This window comes from Tauraco erythrolophus, chromosome 22 (assembly GCF_009769465.1).
Source record: "Tauraco erythrolophus isolate bTauEry1 chromosome 22, bTauEry1.pri, whole genome shotgun sequence".
In the NCBI taxonomy this organism is placed as follows: domain Eukaryota; kingdom Metazoa; phylum Chordata; class Aves; order Musophagiformes; family Musophagidae; genus Tauraco; species Tauraco erythrolophus.
The window spans coordinates 328,927-348,169 of NC_141486.1; the positions used below are offsets into that span (position 1 = coordinate 328,927).

The following is a 19,243-nucleotide window of genomic DNA, read 5'->3' on the forward strand; positions in this document are numbered from 1 at the left end:
CCACACCGTGCCCAGGGCATGCAAGGGATGTCCCCTGCCTGGCTCTCCTGCCGGGTGCTGGCAGGGCAGGCAGGCTCTGGGGAGCGGGCAGGGGTCCGGCCCAGGCAGCAGCCCCTCAGGGAACGCAATCAGCAGGGCTGGGGCAGGGGGATGGGTGTTTTTCTGCCCCAGAGGCCTTGGGCATGGGAAGCAGGACCACGGCTGGGGCTGAGGTTTCCTCCTCTGGGGTCTCCTGGCTTGTCCCAGGGGAAGGGCTGATCCTGTGCTGGTCCCCAGCACCCCCCAAGCCCCCACGGCCCCAAGCACCGTGCTTTTCCCCACCCTGTGCTGGGTGCTCAGGGCTTTCTCTTGCTCACCGGGCACTACAGCACCCAAGAACAAATCGGGAACTGCCACAACCCCACGGAGCTGAGTGGAGTGGGCTGCACAGCCCCCCCAGCACCACCCCAGCACCCCCCGGGCTGGGAGCACGGTGCCAGGGCACCAGCAGCCCAGGGGTGGAGGCAGCGCTGGCCTTGCTAGGGCAGACCAAGGGGCAACTTGCGGGGACACAGACCCTTCTCCGAGGTGTTTATTGGGGTGTCACTGGGTGCTGCAGGGCACCAGGGCAGAGGGGTGACACAAAGCTGGGGGGGGCAGGACAGGACGGGCACATCCGCTGGAGGAGCCGGGGAGCCCCGGGGCTGGCTCCCAGACTGAGGAGCAGCAGCGGGGTCTGGCCAAACTCTGGCTCAGTCCTGTGTGGCTGTGGGTGGCTGGATGAGGCAAGGGCTGAGCCCTGGGCACCTCCTGGCAATGCCAGCCGCACCTATGGCTTCGTTTCTGGAAGGGAAAGAGAAGTGCTGAGGGACCAGGGAGATATCTGAGCCCAGTGCCAGGGCTAGAGGCCCACCTCTGCCTCCCCAAGCACCAACGACAAGTGATGGAGCTGCCCCTGGGGACCCCAGCCCTCACCCCGGGGTGACCTTGTCCCAAGACACCCCATCCCAGACCAGCCCTCACCCCAGTAAACACCAGTATAGACTCCACTAAGCCCAGCCTGATCCATGTGGGGGTGAACGGGGCTTTGCTTTGTCCAGGTGCATCTCATGCCCATCCTGGGTGATGGTCTGCCACCTCCTCACCCCACACAATGGGGGGACCATAGCAGACCAGCCCCCCTGCACTCCTGGGGCAGAACCACGAGGCTGTGGTGCGGTGTAGGTCTGGCCTCATGTGCCCAGCCAGCAGCCAGGGCAGGGAGAACCCACGCGGTGCCCAACATGGGGTCAAGCCCGGCACACGGTGGGACCCAGCGCATCGCCCAGGATCCACAACTCACCATCAAGGATGTGAAACTCGTCTGCGGAGTCGCAAAACCCTGCAAGAGACAGAGCCTGGGGCGGTCACCCTGCCTGGGCACCTGGGATGCCCAGGGACATGTGGGGCACAGCCCAGTCCTTGCATCGTTGTCCCTGGGGTGGTCACAGCGCGGGGACACCGGGCCACAAGCTGCTCAGACCCACGTGGATGTGCATCCCCCTCCCCACACTGGAGGGGCTGGATCCCAACCCCTGATGCTGGGCCCTGCTCTTGAGTGTAGCCCTCGCCTGCGGGTGCCCCCTGCTCCCCGGGCATCACGTGCCACCCACCGTACGTAGGGAAGTAGTAGGTCACGTCTTCGCTCAGGCCCACAGCCCTGACGCGCTGCTCGAACTTGTCCGCGACGGCGTCGCTGACCTGGCTGGTCCGTCCTGCACGGGGAGGGAGACGCCGCCAGCAGCCTTGAGTCCTGCCTGTGCCAGCCCCAGAGCCGCCCGTGCCCCCCGTGGCAAGGCTTGGGGCCAATCAGCTCAGAGAAGCCGGTTACTGGTTGCCCTCTTATCAGCTCCCCCCTGCAGCATTTGGGGACAATTCTCCATCTGGGTAATGGGACCCTCAGGGAGATCCCACCCCTGCGTCTGGGTCCTCCGGGGCTCTGGCGGGCATCCCCCGAGCCCAGCACAGGCTCCCACCCCTCTGCCACCCCCGTCCGTCACCCCAAGCACCAGCTCACCGTAGAGTTTGACGGAGATGCTCCGGCCCTTCTGGTAGTAGAGGATGGCGTAGCCGCTGTAGTCCGTCTCACCCACCACCACGTCCACCTTGCTGCCGTAGCCACGGCCTGGGAAAGGCAGAGGGCAGCCCCAGTTAGTCCTGCTTAACCCTGGTCACCCCAGCACTGTCCAGGGGCCTCGTTTCACCATGAGTGGGGTGTACGAGGGGTGAAAATCAGGACCAGAGCAGGTGTAGCCCCACAGGGTGCCGTTGCCCACCAGCCTGTGGTGCTGCCCGCGATGGCATCCAGCACTGGGGCACTTTGAGACCCCAGAGATGAGATACTGGGAGCGAGGACACCAGTACCAAAGCCCTGCTGAGAGCAGGAGTTTGGGGCTCCACCTCCACGGTCCCCACAGCCCCCACACCACCCCAGCCCGGCGTCCCTCACCCTTCAGGAGGAAGCGTCCATGGGCCTGGGCAGGGAGGTAGCGCTGCCGGATTTCCCAGCACATCCCGTCCCTGTACGGGGAGAGGAGGGGGTTGTTGGCACAGGCTGGGCACAATCCAGCCCAGGTCCCTGCCTGCTCCACTTGCCAGGGCACACATGGCATCTGTTTGCTTGGGACTTTGTTTTCTCTCCAGGGAGATGGTGCCAAAAGATGTCCCAGAGCCCCGTGGAGACACAGTGCGAGATGCAAAGCCTGAAAACCTGCTAGAGCCTGAGGGGTCTTTGCCCCCTCCCTGCAGCTCTGAGCCTGGCTCAGCCCCTCAGCCCCCGCCAGGCCAGGGGCACGCGCCCATGGATACACTGAAGATCCCCCTCCTCAGCCGTGCTACCACTGGGGTGGCTCCGAGAGCCCAGCCCTGGCTGGGCAGCATGGAGTGACCACGTGCCAGATCAGTGCCTCAGTTTCCCCAGCCTGGCTGCCCCCCACTCTGCCCAGCCTGGGCTGCCCAAGCCCACTCCGAGCTGGTGGCCATGCAGATGGCAGGGTGTCAGCCCACAGTGGCCAGGACTTCTGCCAATAAAACATCCCAGAAGAGATCCCACCCACACTTTGCTCCAGCTCTCTCCTCCTTGGAGCTTGTGGCCAAGGCACTGGTCCTGCTCTGACCTGCCCACAGCGTCCCCGTCCCACCCAGCGTCCCCCGTCCCCATCCCAGGGCACTGGTCCTGCTCTGACCTGCCCACAGCGTCCCCGTCCCACCCAGCGTCCCCCGTCCCCATCCCAGGGCACTGGTCCTGCTCTGACCTGCCCACAGCGTCCCCGTCCCACCCAGCGTCCCCCGTCCCCATCCCAGGGCACTGGTCCTGCTCTGACCTGCCCGTAGCGTCCCCGTCCCACCCAGCGTCCCCCGTCCCCATCCCAGGGCACTGGTCCCGCTCTGACCTGCCCGCAGCGTCCCTGTCCCTGCCTGTGGCGCAGCACCCATCACTCACAGCTTCCTGAAGGTGCTGGTGGCCAGGCTCTGCCCATCCGGGACGGTCACCGCCATCACCGTGGCCTCCAGCCGGTGGCTGTGCTCTGCCAGGTAGCCGCAGCGGGAGGCCATGCCGACCAGGAACCACCTCCCTGCAAGCTGCATAGCACCGAGGTGGCACCGTCTGCGGGGCCACCACCCCAAGGTGCCACCGTCCTGCCACCCCGAGCACCTGCCACCCTGAGCACCCTTCTTCCATGCTGCCTCCCCTTGCTTGGCACCTCTGCCCACTGCCTGTCCCCCTGTGTGCCCGCAGGGTCCCACCGCCCTTGTGTGGCAGCTGGTGAGGGGGCACGGGCAGGGCGGGTGGGTGCCCGCAGACCCCCTGGCCCAGCCCCTCACCTGGGGGAGGCTGAGCTCCTCCTGCGCCGCCACCTTCTCCAGCGGGCTCGGGGCAGGGGGTGCCCGCCGCCGCCCCGGCCGCTGCCCCAGCGCCGGCGAGGCCGTGAGCAGCAGGCCGAGGAGCAGCAGGGGCCGCAGGGCCGCCATGGTGCCGCGCCGGCGGGGCTCGCTCTGCCGGGAAGCGGCGGGGTCGGGCGGGCACCGCGGGGCCGGGAGCGGGGCCAGGCGGGGCCTCCCGGAGCCGCGGGCCGGGGTCAAGGGCAGGGCGGGCCGGGACGGGGGGCCCGGGCGGCCCCAGCCCCGCAGGTGGTGGGGCGGGGCCTGTCCGTGTGGGGGCGGGGCCTGTCCGCGTGGGGGCGGGGCCTGTCCGCGTGGGGGCGTGGCTTGAGCGGGGGCGGGGTCTGAAGGGGCGGGGTCAGATGGGGCGGGGTCAGATGGGGCGGGGTCAGATGGGGGCGGGGTCTGATCCGGCCGGGCTGGGCGGAGCTGCCGCTGGAGGGGTGGCAGTGAATCCGCGTGCTGCGCTCGGCTAGCCGCGCCTGGCGCGCTGCGGGCAGCTCTGCGTTCGAGCTCTCCGGCCTGCGGCAGAAAGCAGCGCGCTGATTGGAAGGAAGGAGGAAAAAACCCACCGAGAGGCGCGGCCAGAGCGGCCCGTGACGGCCGGAGCGGAAGTGCGGGGCGGGGAGGCCGGAAACGCCGCGCGGGGGTGGCGGAGGTGCCGTGAGGGCGCGGCGGGCGGGCGGGCGGGCGCGGGGCCCCCGGGCCGGGCACGGGCTCACCCCGCGTTTGCTTCCAGGCGCGGCGGCAGAATGACACGATGGCCGCGGGCGGCGGCCCCCTGCTCCCCGACAGCGTCCTCTACGAGATCTTCCTGTACCTGGACCACGCGGACGTGCTCTCGGTGGGGCTGGTGTGCCAGCAGTGGCGCGCCGTGGCCCGCGACGAGTTCCTCTGGAAGGAGCTCTTCTACCGCTACTACCGCGTCTCCCGGGAGGTGCCGCGGCACCCAGGTGCGCGGGGGGAGGGGGGGCGGGCGGGGTGGTCGCACCGCGCCGGGAGGCTGCTCGGCCCCGGGAGGCTGGTCCCCGGGCGGTGGCACCCACCGCCTCCCCGCCGTGAGGCCGGAAGGGAAAACCCTCCCCCCCTTCACTGCTCAGCCCCCCGCCCTGCTGTGTCGAGGGCGCTGGAGCCGCTGAACCGTCTCACGTTGGCAGCCCGGGGCTCTGGTGGTGATGCTTCGGTGGCGATGTGCACGTGGAGGGCCGTGGAACCGCCCGCGCCCTTCGGGAAGAGGGGCCGAGTGGCTGGGAATGCTTTGGCTTTCCCTTCCTTTCACGGGAAGGTGGTTTCCGAGCTCAGCCGAACCCCGGCTTGGCTGGGCGCTGCTGGGGGAGATCCCGAGGACGCGCAGCGCGTCACTGCGCCGCTGCCTCGCAGCCCGGTCGGATTCCATGGTAATCACTGCTGGCTTTTCCTGATCAGGACCTCCCAGCAAGCCTCTGCTCCAGGCTCTGTCCCTTCCCCGTCGGGACTGGGAAGAGCTGCAAGCGCCCATTAATGATCAGACCATTTCCATAAGGCACAGGCTGTGGAGGCCTGTGCCTGCTGTCTGGAGACGAGGGTGGGTGTGCAGCAGTGTAATTGCACAGCGGGCAAATGCTCAGGCAGTGGCTGACCCACTTTGCGAGGGCAGGTTGGACTTGATCTTGCCCTCGGCTTGCAGTAGGAAAATGCCCCATTAACAGGCAGCATCAGCTGAGCCTGGCAGGGCCTGCCCTGGTAGAGCTGTCAGCAGCCTCGGTGGCAGCAGCTGTGTGATCACAGGTCTGTTCCTTGCAGAGTACCAGGTGCTGGAAGCCGTTTGGGGCGGTCTAGAAGGGCAACCCAATGCTGTTGCACCAGCTGAGACAGGCCTTGGTGACCCTTACTGCCAACGTGGGTCTCTCTTGGACTCCAAAAAGCCCGTTCCCAGCGTGCTGCAGAGGTCCGGTGATCCATCCTCTGCCCCGAGGGTGTGCACCGTGCTCCCAGCAGTGGCTGTGGTGGAGAGAACTGACTTCTTGCTCCTGAGCTGCAGTTGCTACAGAAGGATGGGAAGAAACCCTGAGGATCAAGCAGCGGGAGCCTGTCACCCTGCAGTGGGGAACACCAGTGCAAAAGGGCTCTGAGAAGAGATGAGATGTGGATGGGACGACTTGGGCACCGTGATTTCACTTGTGCAGACCCTGGAGCACCGTGGGGTTGAAGACATTGTCTTTGCCTGAGGCTCTTTGACCAGGCTCATTCCCTTCCAGCCTCCGGCAGTTAGTTAGGAAGCTGCCAGCCCTGTTCTTTAGCACTAATTGGGGTTGAGCAGTTGGTGTAACTCAGTAACATCTTCAGGCACCTCCCAGGCTGTGCTTCTGGAGCTGTGAAGATCCTCCATGGGGGCCAGGGTGGCTGGCAGGCTCAGGAAGAGGCTGAAGCAGGAGTTTGAGGAAATATTCTGCCATCCTGCTTACCCTGGGCAGCTCTGTGGTTTGGGGAATGGTATCCAGTGGATCTTGTAAGAGGAAACATTGGGGTTGCTTGGCCAGATGGGATCTGTCCAGACTGCTTCCTGGCCGGCCAGGCCAGAACAGGGAGCTTCAGAGGGGGATGAAGCCCCAGCGTGGTGAGCAGTGGTGGGATGTCGTGGCAGGAAACTGCTCCCTGCCTGGAGGAGCAGGTGCCCCCTGGGCTGCAGCGAGTTCCAAAAAAACCTTCAGTCCTGTTGAGTGTAACTGGGGAGATTGGCCCTTATCCATATACATGTCTAATCCTCTTTGCTTCTTCGGGATTTGCTGCTGCCAGGAGTCTGTAGGCTGCCTTACTGGGCACTTCGTTAAAAATCCTCGTTATTTGTCTCTTTCTTGGCCGTGTGACTTCCCGAGTGCCCTCCAGGCTCCTCTTCTGTCCTGGCACGCTGCGTCCAGCTCTCGTCCTTCTCTCTTGTGTTCTCTAGTCTCTTATCTCAGGGAGAAAGTTCTTCCTGGTCTCATACCTTTCTGGAACCTTCTTACTCCTGTGTTAGACAAGATGAAGATGACGGGAGTGGTGCCTGGCACCCTGGGGAGCAGCTTCCCTCCCACCACATGACAGATTTGCCTGCGCTGTGCTGGAGCACGCCTGCACTTCTGGCGGCTGTTTGTCCCAGCAAGGCTTTCGCTGGACACCCAACAGCCGTGCCCTGGGCCTTCCCAGCAGGGCCTGTACTGGTTTAGAAAGGAGTGATACGGTGTGGAGTTGTGCGTCTACTGGAAGAAAAGGGTTTTTTTGTGTGTGAGGGAGTGGGGAAGCTACTGAGAACAACGTTAAGCCCTGCTAGCACGACTGGAGCCATAGGGACCTGGGCCCCAGCATTGCCCTGGCAACACGAGCAGCAGTCAAGGCTGTGCTGGGTTGAAGACTGGTGCTGTGGCTGCTGTGTTTGGCTCCAGTCTGTCACTTCCCTCCGCTCATGTTCCTGTCCTGTGTCCCTGCTCGTGTGTTACAGCTGCTGTCTCCTGGTACGACGAGTTCCAGAGGCTCTACGACACCATCCCTTGCGTGGAAGTGCAGGCCCTGAAGGAGCACAACGACCAGGTTTTGCACCTCAGCTTCTCCCACTCTGGCTGTTTGTTTGCCTCCTGCTCCAAAGACTGCACCGTCAAGGTAAAGCGGTGGCCTGCCTCGCACAGCCCTTCCAGCTTTGGTGTGGGGGGGCTCAGCCACCAGAGCAGCCTCTAGGAGGTCTGAGAGCAGAGGTTTGACCAGGTGTCTCTGGGCTCAGGCCGGTTCCTGCAGATCTGAGTTTTCTCAAAGCCACAGAACTAATGCCTCTTGCAAATGTGGCCCTGAGGGCTGTGGGTTCCATCCCCAGCCCACGTGAAGGTGGCCGGGGTGCCTGTCTGGCTCTGGTTGCTGTCCAGGTGCAAACCAGTCCTGTTGTGCCGTGGGTCTAACAAAGACTGTGGAGGTAATGATCCACTGCAGGAGCTGCCTGGCACGAGTGGTTGTCTGGGGGAAATTTCTCTGAACATGCTGAGAAATCCTGCTGTGACAGCACCACTCCCTGCCTGAACGCCTTCTCCGCTGGGTGGTGGAGCTGCAATACTGCGCTTAGCTGCTCTCCGAAGCTGTTGGCTGTTTTCTGTCCGGAATATTGACAGGGAAGTCAGGACTGGGAGGTGATTAAATAGGGTCTTTGATATTTTTTTTCTTGTCTGGGTGAGTGCTGGCAGAACAGAACAAGAACTGCCCTCAGGCTTCTCAACAGCTTCCTGACTGTTTCTCTGTCTGTAGATCTGGAGCAATGAGTTGGACATCTCCCTGCAGCACAGCTCCAACATGAGGCCCTACAACTGGAGCTACACACAGTTCTCCCAGTTCAACTCCGATGACTCCCTTCTCCTGGTGTCAGGTGTCTTTGTGGGGCCTCATAACTCCTCGTCAGGAGAGATCGCTGTAATCAGCATGGGTAAGTACCACCCTCGCCTTCACTGGGGCTTCCTGGGAGGTGTCAGATGGTGGGTGCTGGGGTCCCCTTCCGTGGCCTTGGTGTCTGCTTGTCTTGATGATGCCTCCCGCCATCCGTGCCAAGGGGTCCTGGTTGCAGTTGCATAGGGTGGACTTTCCGGATAGCCTCAACTCTGCCCAGGTCACCGCATCATCACCTCAGGGCAGTGTGGCATGTGTTTATTCTCACTTAACTTCTGTTCTGAGTTGACACAACAAGAGTTTTCTGTGTTACCTGTTGTCTTGAAGCCACTGTTTCTGACTCAGGTGGTGCTAGTCCCACCCTGAGATCTCAGGTGGCTTTGAGGTGCGTCCACCTGGGCCTGCTTCACCTGCTCTGCTGCAGTTCTGTGAAACTCGCTGGTCCCAACCGCGTTGTCTCTGCGCTACAGTCCCAGTGGGCCAGAGATGAAGGCGTGCTGCAAGACACACAGCTGCCTTGCTCAGAAAGGCCCTGAGCCCCGGGGCAGGAGTGAAGAAGTTCTGTGCGTGTTTGACTTGTTTTTGTGCTTGGGGCTGTGCTCGGAGGAAGGCTGTGAGGTAGATTGCTCCGTCTGGCCGCCCTTTTATTTCGGCTTCCCTTGTGCACGCCCCCATGCATCTCTAGGAGAGGAATAATCTGCCTCCATAGCAGTGACTGGAACTGGACCTTGGTTGGGCAGCGGCCGCTCGACTTGCAGAGGAGCTGCAGTGAATCCATTTCCCATGTCTTCCGCCACAGTTTCTCCAGAGCCCTTGCCAGGAGCCATCACCTCACCCTTGTGTTTCCCTTCCCTTCCAGAGAACTTCACGCTGCTTTCCAGGGTGCGGAATAAACCCTATGATGTGTTTGGCTGCTGGCTGAATGAAACCAACTTGATCTCTGGCAATCTGCATCGGATCGGGCGCATAACCTCCTGTTCGGTGCTGTGGCTGAACAACGCTTTCCAGGTGAGGCGCCTTTGCTCCAGCTCCACAGGCACTGCAGCTTCCTGCTGCCTCCTGGGGAAGGAAAAGCTGTGGAGGAGGTGTGAGAGGGGAAGAACAGCCCAATCCTCCAGTCCTCCCTGTTTGTCTCCTCTGACTTGCCCTCAGGATCTTGAGCTTGAGGCAACCCTTGCGTGAGGTTTCTCCGTGCTCGGTGCTGTGGTGCCCATTGCGATATTTTCTCTCTACCCTCAGATTCCATTAACTCTTGCCCATTAATTGGGATGAGGGGTTGACTGCGGTGCCCTAGAGTGTGCGTTGCTCAACAGGAGAGTGGTGGAACCACAGCATGGTTGCTGAGGTCCCTGATGATGTGAAGCTGGGCCTGGGACGGCCGTAGCCTGGCACGTATCTGAGCGATGGCCGTTCTCCCGCTTGGCAGCTCAGTGCCTTGTTCCCAGGAGCCAGAGGCAGCTCGGCTGACGTTGCTGACGTTTCTGTGGGCCAGTTGCTGTGTCTGGTGCTGGAGATCAGTGTGTGCTGGCCTCAGACAGCTTGTTTACTGCCTGTTCATTCTCTGGCACTTGTGCTGCTCGGACATGTTCCTCTCCCATGTTTCGCCTCTGTCTCAATGTCACAGCTGCACGTTCTGGAGTTGTGTGGTTTTTAACATGAACGATTGATGCTGGCCCCAGGTGAAATCCTCTGGTGGCAGAGACCCTTCCCATAACCCCATCTCTGTGCTGCGCTGACTATACAGCAGTAACCCTTCCATCTCCCACGAGGCGAGGAAGGACCCTGCCCACCTTGGCAGGGGGTGCTGGAGTGCGGCCGCAGACTGCCCGAGCAGTTAGGCAGGAAGAGACCTGCTGCTTGGGTCTGGGAGCAGATCACCAGGCTGGTCCTGCTGAGGGCTACAGGAGCGTGGAGGTTCTCAGCCTCTGCTGCGTGTAGGCCAGAGGAGACGGCACGTCACACTCCAGCTGTGTTTATCCCAGAGGCCTGTTCCTGAAATTCTTGCAAAGCATTGAGCAGTGCCAGTGTGTGACCCTGGGCGGGGCTGGCAGCAAGGCTGCCCACCCTCTGTGCTGCCCAGCTCCACTGCTGCCTGCCTGCAGGACCTCATTGTCTTGGTGTGCCCACCTCCGAGATGGGAAGGGGTGCCACGAAGCTGGCCAGCCTCCTGGGCCGGTTCCCCTGGTCAGTGCTCCATAAAGCAGCGTGAGGAGAGGTCGGCATGTGGCTGGTGTCTGCTGTGCGGGTGGGTCTGGGCAGGTGGCCCTTGGCTGGAGCTGCAGGAGAGACCCTCCAGTGAGGCGGTTCCTGCTCACTTCTCCCTTCTGCTTGCAGGGCATAGAGTCTGAGAACGTGAATGTCGTGAAGAGACTGTTCAAAATCCAGAACCTGAACGCCAGCACTATCCGCACCGTGATGGTGGCTGACTGCAGCCGCTACGATTCCCCAGACCTGCTCCTGGACTACGAGGAGCAGCTAGCTGCTTCCTCCACCTGCCCAGTCTTTGATCTTGGCAGTGACAGCGAGGAAGAGGAGGCCAAGCCCAAGCAGACTCCGGAGCCAGCAGTACAGGAATTGCCGGACGAAGGAGGCGTGACGGCAGAGGACGGGCTGCAGCAGTTCTTTGATGATATCATGGAGGGCCGCGTGAGGCCTGCCATGACCGACACGGAGCTGGAGACAAAGGTGGCTGAGCTGTTCCTGCGCAGCAGAACTAAACCGCCTGAGCCCAGCCTGCTCTCCACGGACAGCAACAGCAAGACAAAATACTTGATCTTCACCACGGGATGCCTCACCTACTCCCCGCACCAGATAGGTAAGGCTGTGGTCTGAGCCGGGGGCACGCCGCTGCCCTGGGGCTATGGGCCAGCTGGGCTCTGCATGGCAATCTGGAGAAGACCTGGTTTGTTTGCTGCCCGAGTTGCAGCTTTGCTCAGGCCCTGGCTTCTTGATACGGGAGGCTTTTGAGATGCCCCCAGTCGCTGAAGGGGTTCCCACCCTGCAAGCACTTGCCTGAGGGTTGTTTTGGTGATACCAGGCTTGACACGTGGCCAAACGAGAAAGTCGTGGCGAGGGCTGAGCAGAAGATCAAGAAGGAACTCCTGACTGGACAACGTCAGCTGTGGGTGGCACACAAGCGGGTGGATGTGAAGGGCAGCAAGTGCCCTGACAGGGACATGTGGAAAAGCCTCAGTCCCATTCTCTGGGGGTGCAGAGGGCATCAGGACCAGGCTAGCTTGAGCAGCTTGGAGTTCACACGCATGTCACTTGTGCAGTGGCCCTCAGCTCTGGGAGACGGAGCCCTGCCTGCCCCTGTGCCACTGCCCGCTGTGATCACCCTGCGTCCCGTGGCCTTTCAGCCTCGGCGAGACACTTGGGCACCTCTGCTTTGGTATCGAAGAGGCTCCACGGTGGGTTATTAGCTGCCCCAGTGGGTGTTTCCATGGCAAGCTGATGCCAGGCAGCTTGCTGGTGCCCGGCCTCCTTGCTCAGCAGAGTACAAGGGACTGCAGTTGCAGCACAAGCCAGGCAACGGCTCTGCCAGTGACCTTTTTCTGGGTTAGGACTTCCCTTGCTCATCCTGGGCTCTCTTGTTGGGGCACTGGGACTAGCAGAGTCGGAATTTATAGGAAATCGGTGCAGTGATGAGCAGAAGCAGGTGGTCTGGCTGATTTTCTAAAAGCCCCTGAAGCTAGCAGAGAAGTTCAGTGGAACTGTGATTCTGGGAAGGGACCAGACAGATGAGTAGAAACGTGGGAGGGAAGGAGAGCTGCTTCCAGGCCAGAAGACTCTCCTGTAAAGCCAGACAGTTTCAGTTTTTTGCTGCTTGCACAATTGCAGCCTCTTTCTTGCTGCAGGCTCTTGTGACCTTCCTGTTACTTGGTCCTGCACCAGTACAGCCCAGTGAGACAGGGAAAGGCTGTTTCCAAAGCTGTAGGCAACTTGGAGAAGAGTCACTTGGTCTTTGCCCACCTGAGTTAGGGATGTGACCTGGACTGAGTGTGGCTCTGTGCTGAGGTCCTGGCCCTGGCCGGGTCTGCAGGCAGACGCGGTGGACCTTGGCCTGCCTCCGGGCACTGGTCTGCCCCGACAGCCCTGCAGCAGCACTCGGATCCCAGTCCGCCGGGTTGAGCGCGTGCTGCCTGGCAGGCCGGGACCTGCGGTGAGCGGAGGTGAAGCCTGGCATGGAGGCAGCACCTGCCTGTGGACTCCACCGACTGCCAGCGCCATGGGTTTTGGTGCCTTTGAACTCCGGCGACGCTCTGGCCAGCAGCCAGTGCCCGTGGCACAGCCTGGCTGGTCAGAGGGACAAACCCTGGCTCGGCTCCTCTCCCAGCCATGACTCACGGCAAAATGTGGTGTTTGCCCATCAGTTTGGGTGTCCAGCTGGCTTCTGTGTGGCTGCCGCCCGCCCCCGAGGAGCTGGCACTTGAAGGAGCTCGCTGGTGGGAGCTGTGCTGCGGCTGCTGGGCATCGGCGCTGCCGTGCCTGACCTGCAGCACGCAGGCGCTTCTGCAGGAGGGTCCTTTGAGCTCCCTTGTGCTGGTGCCAGGCTCGAGTGGTGGGCAAAGCTGCCGGTTCCGCTGGCTTGTGCGCGCGGGGAGCATGGAGCTGGGAGCTGCAGGAATGAGGCAAAGGGTGCTGGCGAGCAACGCCAGCTGGGTGCAAGAGCGAAGGTCCAGAGCTGCCCAGGTTCAGACGCAGTGATGTCGTGAAGGGTCTCAGACCTGAGGTGCAGTGTGGTGTCACCCTCACCTTGCTGGTCTGCAGGAGAAGGCTAAAGTCAAGGGTGTTGAGCAGCGATTCCCTCAGAGGGATGATGGGAGGGGCCATGGTCCAGCTCCTCTTAGACCCGCTGAGGATTAAGCCTGTGTGTGCCCAAGAGTTGCCAAGGCTCACAGGAGTCCTCCAGGAAGCTCTTGTGGATGGTTTGTGGTTGGGACCTGTGTGCAGAGCTGAAAGGGGAGAGGGCTTGACCCGTAGCATGTGTCTCCTTAGAAAGTTCTGGAGCTGTAAAGCACTTGAGCCCAGTTTGGGTTTAAACCCAATTGCTCTTGGAGCTTTCTGGGGCCGACCCCCACTTCACTTGGCAGTGGTGGGGGAAAGCCCTGCCACAGCCAGCACGTCTGCTGGGCCTTCTCCGGGCTGGGTGCTGCTGGAAATGGGCCCAGGCCAAGGATTCATTTAGCAGAAAAACCTTTCTGCAGCTGGAGTGTCTCCTGGGCCAGCACAGCTTCGTTACGCTTTGGAGTGTGCTGTGGGTGGGGGTGGGCTTGGAGCGCGGTGTGGCTGCACCAGCCAGGCTGGCAGCTGGGCACTGGGCATCTCCCTGGCTGGGGTTGAACGTGCCAACAGGGACAGCAGCCCTGCCCTGGTCCTCGGCTGGTGAGCCACTTCTCCTTTCTTAGCAGCACTAAGGGAAGCCCCTTCTTGAAGCCTGGGGACTTTCAGCAGCCCCGCGGGCAGCAGGACCACCTGATTCTGCTTTTTGTCCCCAAGGGATTAAAAGGATCCTGCCCCACCAGATGACCACTGCTGGGCCGGTGCTTGGGGAGGAGAGGCGCTCGGATGAGTTCTTTGACTCGTTGGATCATGTCATCGACATCCATGGGCACATCATCGGCATGGGCCTCTCCCCTGACCACAGGTGAGCGAGGCAGGGTGGCAGTGCCACCGCAGTGGGTGGGCAGCAGCTGCCTCAGGGCTTTGCGGGGTGCCCAGGAGAAGCAGTGCCTGCGGTGGGTGACGCCGGGTGCCCGTGCAGACCGCTCTGCTGTTTTACATCTCGTGTATCTCCTGGTGCTGACGGCACGTGTACACTCTGAGCATCTCCCCAGATCTCAGCAGGAATGCCCTCCTCCCTCCGCGCTGCGGAGCCCCGTTCGGGATGGGGTCGGGCAGGAGCCCTGCAAGAGCCAAGGAGCTGCTCGGAGCAGCAGGTTTTGTTCCCGAGGCAGATCGGCACACCACCTCCCTTAAAGTTGGTTTTAGTGGGATTAAAGAGGCCTGACCTGGCCCCTGGGGCCCACCAACCCAAATGGGGGCCCTTTCCTTTCCAAATGGGGCAGAAAGTGGTTCGGCAACACGTTCCTGTGTTTCTGCCTGGATTTTGGTGAGCAGAGCTGCAGGTCTGGGAAGGGCCAGAGAAACTGCTTGGTCCCTGCCTGGCCGCTCTGCGCGTTTAGAGCTGGGGCTCTGGGCGCTTCGAGGCCTGCGGTGGGCGCAGGGTAACCCCCCTGCTTCCCTCCCCGAGGTACCTGTACGTGAACAGCCGTGCTTGGCCGCGGGACTGTGTCATCTCCGACCCGATGCAGCCGCCCCCCATCGCCGAGGAGATCGATCTGCACGTCTTCGACCTGAAGACGATGAAGGAGGTGAAGAGAGCCCTCCGTGCGCATCGGGCATACACGCCCAACGAGGAGTGCTTCTTCATCTTCCTGGACGTGAGCAGGGACTTTGTAGCAAGGTGTGTGGCGAGGGGGGCAGGCAGGATCCTGACCCCGTGTCTGGGCTGGCGCCGCAGGGCGGCTTGTGCCAGCAGGGCTGGTGCATGTGCTGGAAATTCCTGGGTGTTGTGAGCAGAGCAGGAGACGGGAGGTTTGTGAAGAGCAGAGGGGCTGGATCACAGGCTGATAGGGGCTGTCCACCCTGGTCCTGCTGTGAAATCAGTGAGGAGAGGGGCAGTCTGGGGCTGTGGCACGTCTGGCAGTGGGTAGCGAACGCCCTTCGAGAGCCACAGGCAGCAGGTGCTGTGGGGTGGGTGAAGGGGCTCTTCACAGCCGCTGGATCCCAGGGGGAGCCGGCCTGCTCACAGGGAAGCTCGTGAGTGATGGGGCTGCAGGTGGAGGCTGGGGCCTCTGGCCAGGCCGGGGCACCCTCTGCCTCCATCTGCAGGGAAGGAAGGGGGCTGGAAACGGCAGGTTATCCGGGGTGACATCCTTACCGGTGTCTTGTCCGCCGCAGCGGCGCAGAGGATCGCCACGGTTACATCTGGGACCGGCACTACAACATCTGCCTGGCCAAACTGCAGCACGACAACGTGGTCAACTCGGTGGCGTTCAGTCCGGTGGAGCAGGAGCTGCTCCTGACAGCCAGCGACGACACCACCATCAAGGTGTGGCGCTCCCCCCGCGCGGTGCGGGGCCGGCAGGCCGGGAAGCTCAGGCCCAGGAAACTGCTCTTCTCCTGGCTCATGAACCAGAAAAGCTGAACCCAGGTACACCTGCTCCTGCAGCTTCCTCACTGCAGCCACCTCCTCTGGAGCTCGCAGAGCTTCGAGCCCTGCACGACAGAGACGAGCTCTGGGCGCACGAGTCCCACCCACCAGGTCGGGAGGGACCCCGGCAGCGGGAATTGCTTCCTCCTCGGAGCATCTGCTTCCAAGACAGAATGTAAGAGCTGGGGGCCCGTTCCTGGGCCTGGCGGGCAGCAGCCCAAGCTGGTCACAGCTCCCACAGCTTCTCACGAACGCTGCTGCTTGGTCACAGCTCTCTCTGGGTGAGTGTGGTCCCTGAGAACAGCCTGAGGCACGTCTCCAGTGTTTGTACTGGGTGAGCCTGGGACGTGGTGGACCTCGCCGAGAGCTGCCGGCTGCAGAGCACTTGGCAGAAGCCGCGGTACAGCGCTGTGCTGCCTTACTGCAGGACTCTTTTAATGTAGTCGTTTTATTAATGTGTGTTTGTCCCAGACCTCCACGGGCAGCTCGTCTGGCTGCTGGGAATGCCGAGTGCCTCCTCCCACACGGCGTCTTGGCCCCGGAGGGCCGCAGGGACTGGAGGGCAGTGAGAGGGCAGGGGGGGAGGCAGGGCTGGGGGGGCCTGGCTGGTGTTTCAGGTGGCCCCGGGAGACGCAGCCAGCGCCCTGTCGATGCCTTCTGTTAGCAGCTGTGTTGGTATCACCAGTTTCCAACTGTGGGGAGAGTGGGGAGGGCTGGTGGTAACATGGTGCTGGCTTTGCCTCTGCCGAGTAGCACTTCAATAAGCTATGGCATTGGGAACGTGTTTGTTCTAGGGGATCTGCTGTCCCTTCCCAAGGGGGCAGCCGTGAGGATGGCTGGTGGGTCTCGTGGTCACCTCCTTCCCATGCTACTCAAGTCATGGCACTTTAGGTTCTCTTGGTATGTTCTTTGTGACGAGGTGGAGGCACCCATGGGTGGCTGCAGATCCTCACCCACAGGTGACCGGGGCAGCACAGCCCTCCCCTGCCTGAAGTGACAGTGGAATAAGCTTCCTTCCACCTGGGCTGCCGTGCCATGGGTTGGGTGATCCGCTCCTCCTGGGGCCCTGTCTGATGGTGGAGCTGGTTCACTTGAAGTGATTATGAACCCAGTGGTGTTTACTCTGTATCTGTCCCTGCAGCTTTTCTCCCTCCAGCAGGTACCCAAAGGCAGGAGTCGAAGATTAAGCTCCTGATCTTGACCTGGCCTAGATGGCTGGGGCTGGCAGTGACCCCAGGAGCCACAGTTTCTCCTGGGAGCTGGGCTCTGGGCTGCGTCTGGAAAGGAGCCGTGTCCCAGGCAGGGGATGGGGGAGGCGTTTTGGGACTCCCCTGGGAGCACTGGGGGCAGTTGTGCTGCTCACAGCCTTGGGTTGCAAATACTCTCTGCTGCCTCCATTAAGTCTGTCTTGGTATGCACTGATGGCTTTAACAGCTCCTGTGGCCCTCGGCATGAGGGTTTGTACCCTCCTCCTGCTGTGCCACAGCAGGTGCCCATGGCTTTATCCAAAAACCCTGTACTCAGGTTTTCTGTCATCGTAGACTTCCAGAAACTGAGGAGTCCTTTGTGTGTGTGCACCCAGGATCCACGTCCAGCTCTGTCCAGTCACACAGCACAGGAACAGCCTCTATCCTCCTCCCCCAAGATTGTGAAATCTGTTCTCCTTGGCTCGGTGTAGTAGTGAGCAAGGCACTGAGGGTTTATGTTTGTACCGAGTTTTGCTCTTCACTATGGCATTGAATAAATATTCTGCTCAAGCATCTTAGCACTGCATTTGTTTTTGAGTGCCGTTCTTCTCCTGAAGCAGAACTGAAGCCAGAAGCACCATACGGCTGCGCCTGCATCTGCTGGGACACTGTGGATGGAGCTGAGCAGCTTGGAGTGAACCTGCCCTGGGCTGCGGAGTGCAGGCAGTGAGCTGTGAAACTCCAGGAGAAGAGAGAGGCAGAGAATTGCCCAGTCTCTGCCCTCAGGAAGGACAGGTCAGCCCTGTGTGAAGGGAGCAGCAGTTCATGGCAGCCTCGGGAAAGCTCTCCTGGAGCTGCAGGCTGTAGAGACAGTGGGACTTGGCTCCCACTAACCACTAAGAAAAAACAACAGCTGCTTTATTATCCAGCACCCAGGAACAGGAGCGTAACGTGTTGGATTTGCCTTTCCAGTTGTCCTGCAGCTCCCTTCTGCTGCTGCCAGTAAAGCTGGCCCAGCACCGCTGTGCCTGTGCCCAACAGCCCTGTGGCCCCATCTACATTTGACGCTCTAGCAGCCAGGCTGGGTTCCCCTCTCCTTCCCGGGGTGCTCCAGCACCCTTGTTTGGAAGCTGCAGTGCTGGTGCTGGGCAGACCCCCCCCCAAGCTGCAGTGTTACTGCAGAGAGGCAGCAGCTGGGGAAAGCTCCCAGCACAGAAAGAAGCCCCCACCCCGAGGTGCCCCTGCCCCTCTGGAGCCCCAGCATCCCATGGATTGTGCAACAACGATGCTCTTCCAACTGCTTTTATTAGTGGTTTTGACCATACTACATCCTCAAGGGGAAAAAAAAAAACTTACTTCACAGTGCCAGGCTGAGATGGGCGTTTTCCCATAGCTGTGGTCAAAAGGGAAAAAGGAGAAAAAAACCACAAAAACAAAAATCCAGCAGCAGCTTGTGCCAAGTGTCCATGTGCCAGCCAGGCTGGCAGAGCTGTGCCCAGGAAGGTACCGTACCCCTGCCTGCAGCGCACGGGCTGTGGCGAGGGACACGGACTAGAATTAACGCTGCCACAAGCTCTGGAGCTGCTAAAAAAGGAAAAGGGACGAGAGGGCACTGTCAGTGCCAGCTCTGCCTCTCCCCAGGGAAACTGCGGCAAGCAGAGCTGCTGTTGGAGGGGCTCAGCTCGCCATGCCATGCCCAGCCGTGCCCCTCTCCACCAGCAGCACATGCCCTGTGTCCCCGGCGCAGGCTGGAAGGCACCAGCCTGAGCTCTGCTTGCAGCACGGCCTCTCCCACCCACCTTCCAGCACCCGCTCCCTGAAAGCAGCCCAGTTCTCCCCCCTCCACCCCCAGCACTCCCTGCCAGAGCCACCCGGCCCCATGGCAGTCAGTGGGCATCCAGCACCCCAAGAACAAAGACATTTGACATCAACTCAGGCAAAACCGCCTCCCCTCATATAATACACTTGATTCCCAACGGCTCAATGAGCAGAGCTGATTTTCCTTCCCCCCTTCCCAGCCACTGCGGGGCTGGGAGCCTTCCTGGGCCCAGCCATGGCGAGCTGCTGCGGGGCTGGGGCTGCCCCAGGCTTGTGTCCTCCTAAGGCAACAGGGTGAGAGCAGCAACACAGGGCTCGGCCCGTCCCTGGCACGGGCTGGAAGGGGGCTCGGCCCGTCCAAAACTGGAGACGTGCCCTTGGGAGGACACGGGCAGGCCTGGAGAAGAACATCAGGCACGCCAGGAGCTGGCAGGGTGGCCATGATGGAGCAGAGGTGGCCGCAGGGCACAAGCAGGGTGGGCTCTGCGTCCATCAGGCTGGGGCTGGGCGCCAGGCAGGGAGCTGCCAGCAGAGGCGGGCATTGGGCTTCCCTCCACCACAGCTCCGTGTTCCCTGGGCCTGCCAGCAGCACCCCCTGCTCCCTGCTGAGGGCCACCCATGGTGGCCATGAGCAAGAAGAGGGTGACCACGCTGCCGCCGGAGGAGCAGCACAGGAGCTGGACGGGGCCCTGGGCATTTATCGCAAGGTGGGGCAGCAGCCGGGTCACACAGAACCTCTCCC

At 61.8% G+C, this 19,243-nt stretch overlaps 2 protein-coding genes across 2 annotated transcripts; one reads left to right on the forward strand and one right to left on the reverse strand.

The window, feature by feature from the left end:
• Positions 1-789: 789 nt before the first annotated feature.
• Positions 790-3,990, reverse strand: C8G (complement C8 gamma chain). Its single transcript, XM_086625262.1, has 7 exons — positions 3,844-3,990; positions 3,461-3,600; positions 2,468-2,538; positions 2,036-2,143; positions 1,632-1,733; positions 1,322-1,360; positions 790-822 (listed from the first exon to the last, which is right to left on the reverse strand). The coding sequence occupies exons 1-7, from the start codon at positions 3,988-3,990 to the stop codon at positions 809-811; spliced, it is 621 nt and encodes a 206-aa protein (XP_086481388.1). The 3' UTR covers positions 790-808.
• Positions 3,991-4,655: 665 nt separating this feature from the next.
• FBXW5 (F-box and WD repeat domain containing 5) lies at positions 4,656-17,248 on the forward strand. Its single transcript, XM_086625196.1, has 8 exons — positions 4,656-4,853; positions 7,358-7,515; positions 8,146-8,320; positions 9,140-9,288; positions 10,615-11,095; positions 13,780-13,927; positions 14,534-14,746; positions 15,244-17,248. The coding sequence occupies exons 1-8, from the start codon at positions 4,661-4,663 to the stop codon at positions 15,488-15,490; spliced, it is 1,764 nt and encodes a 587-aa protein (XP_086481322.1). The 5' UTR covers positions 4,656-4,660; the 3' UTR covers positions 15,491-17,248.
• The last annotated feature ends 1,995 nt before the right edge of the window (positions 17,249-19,243 follow it).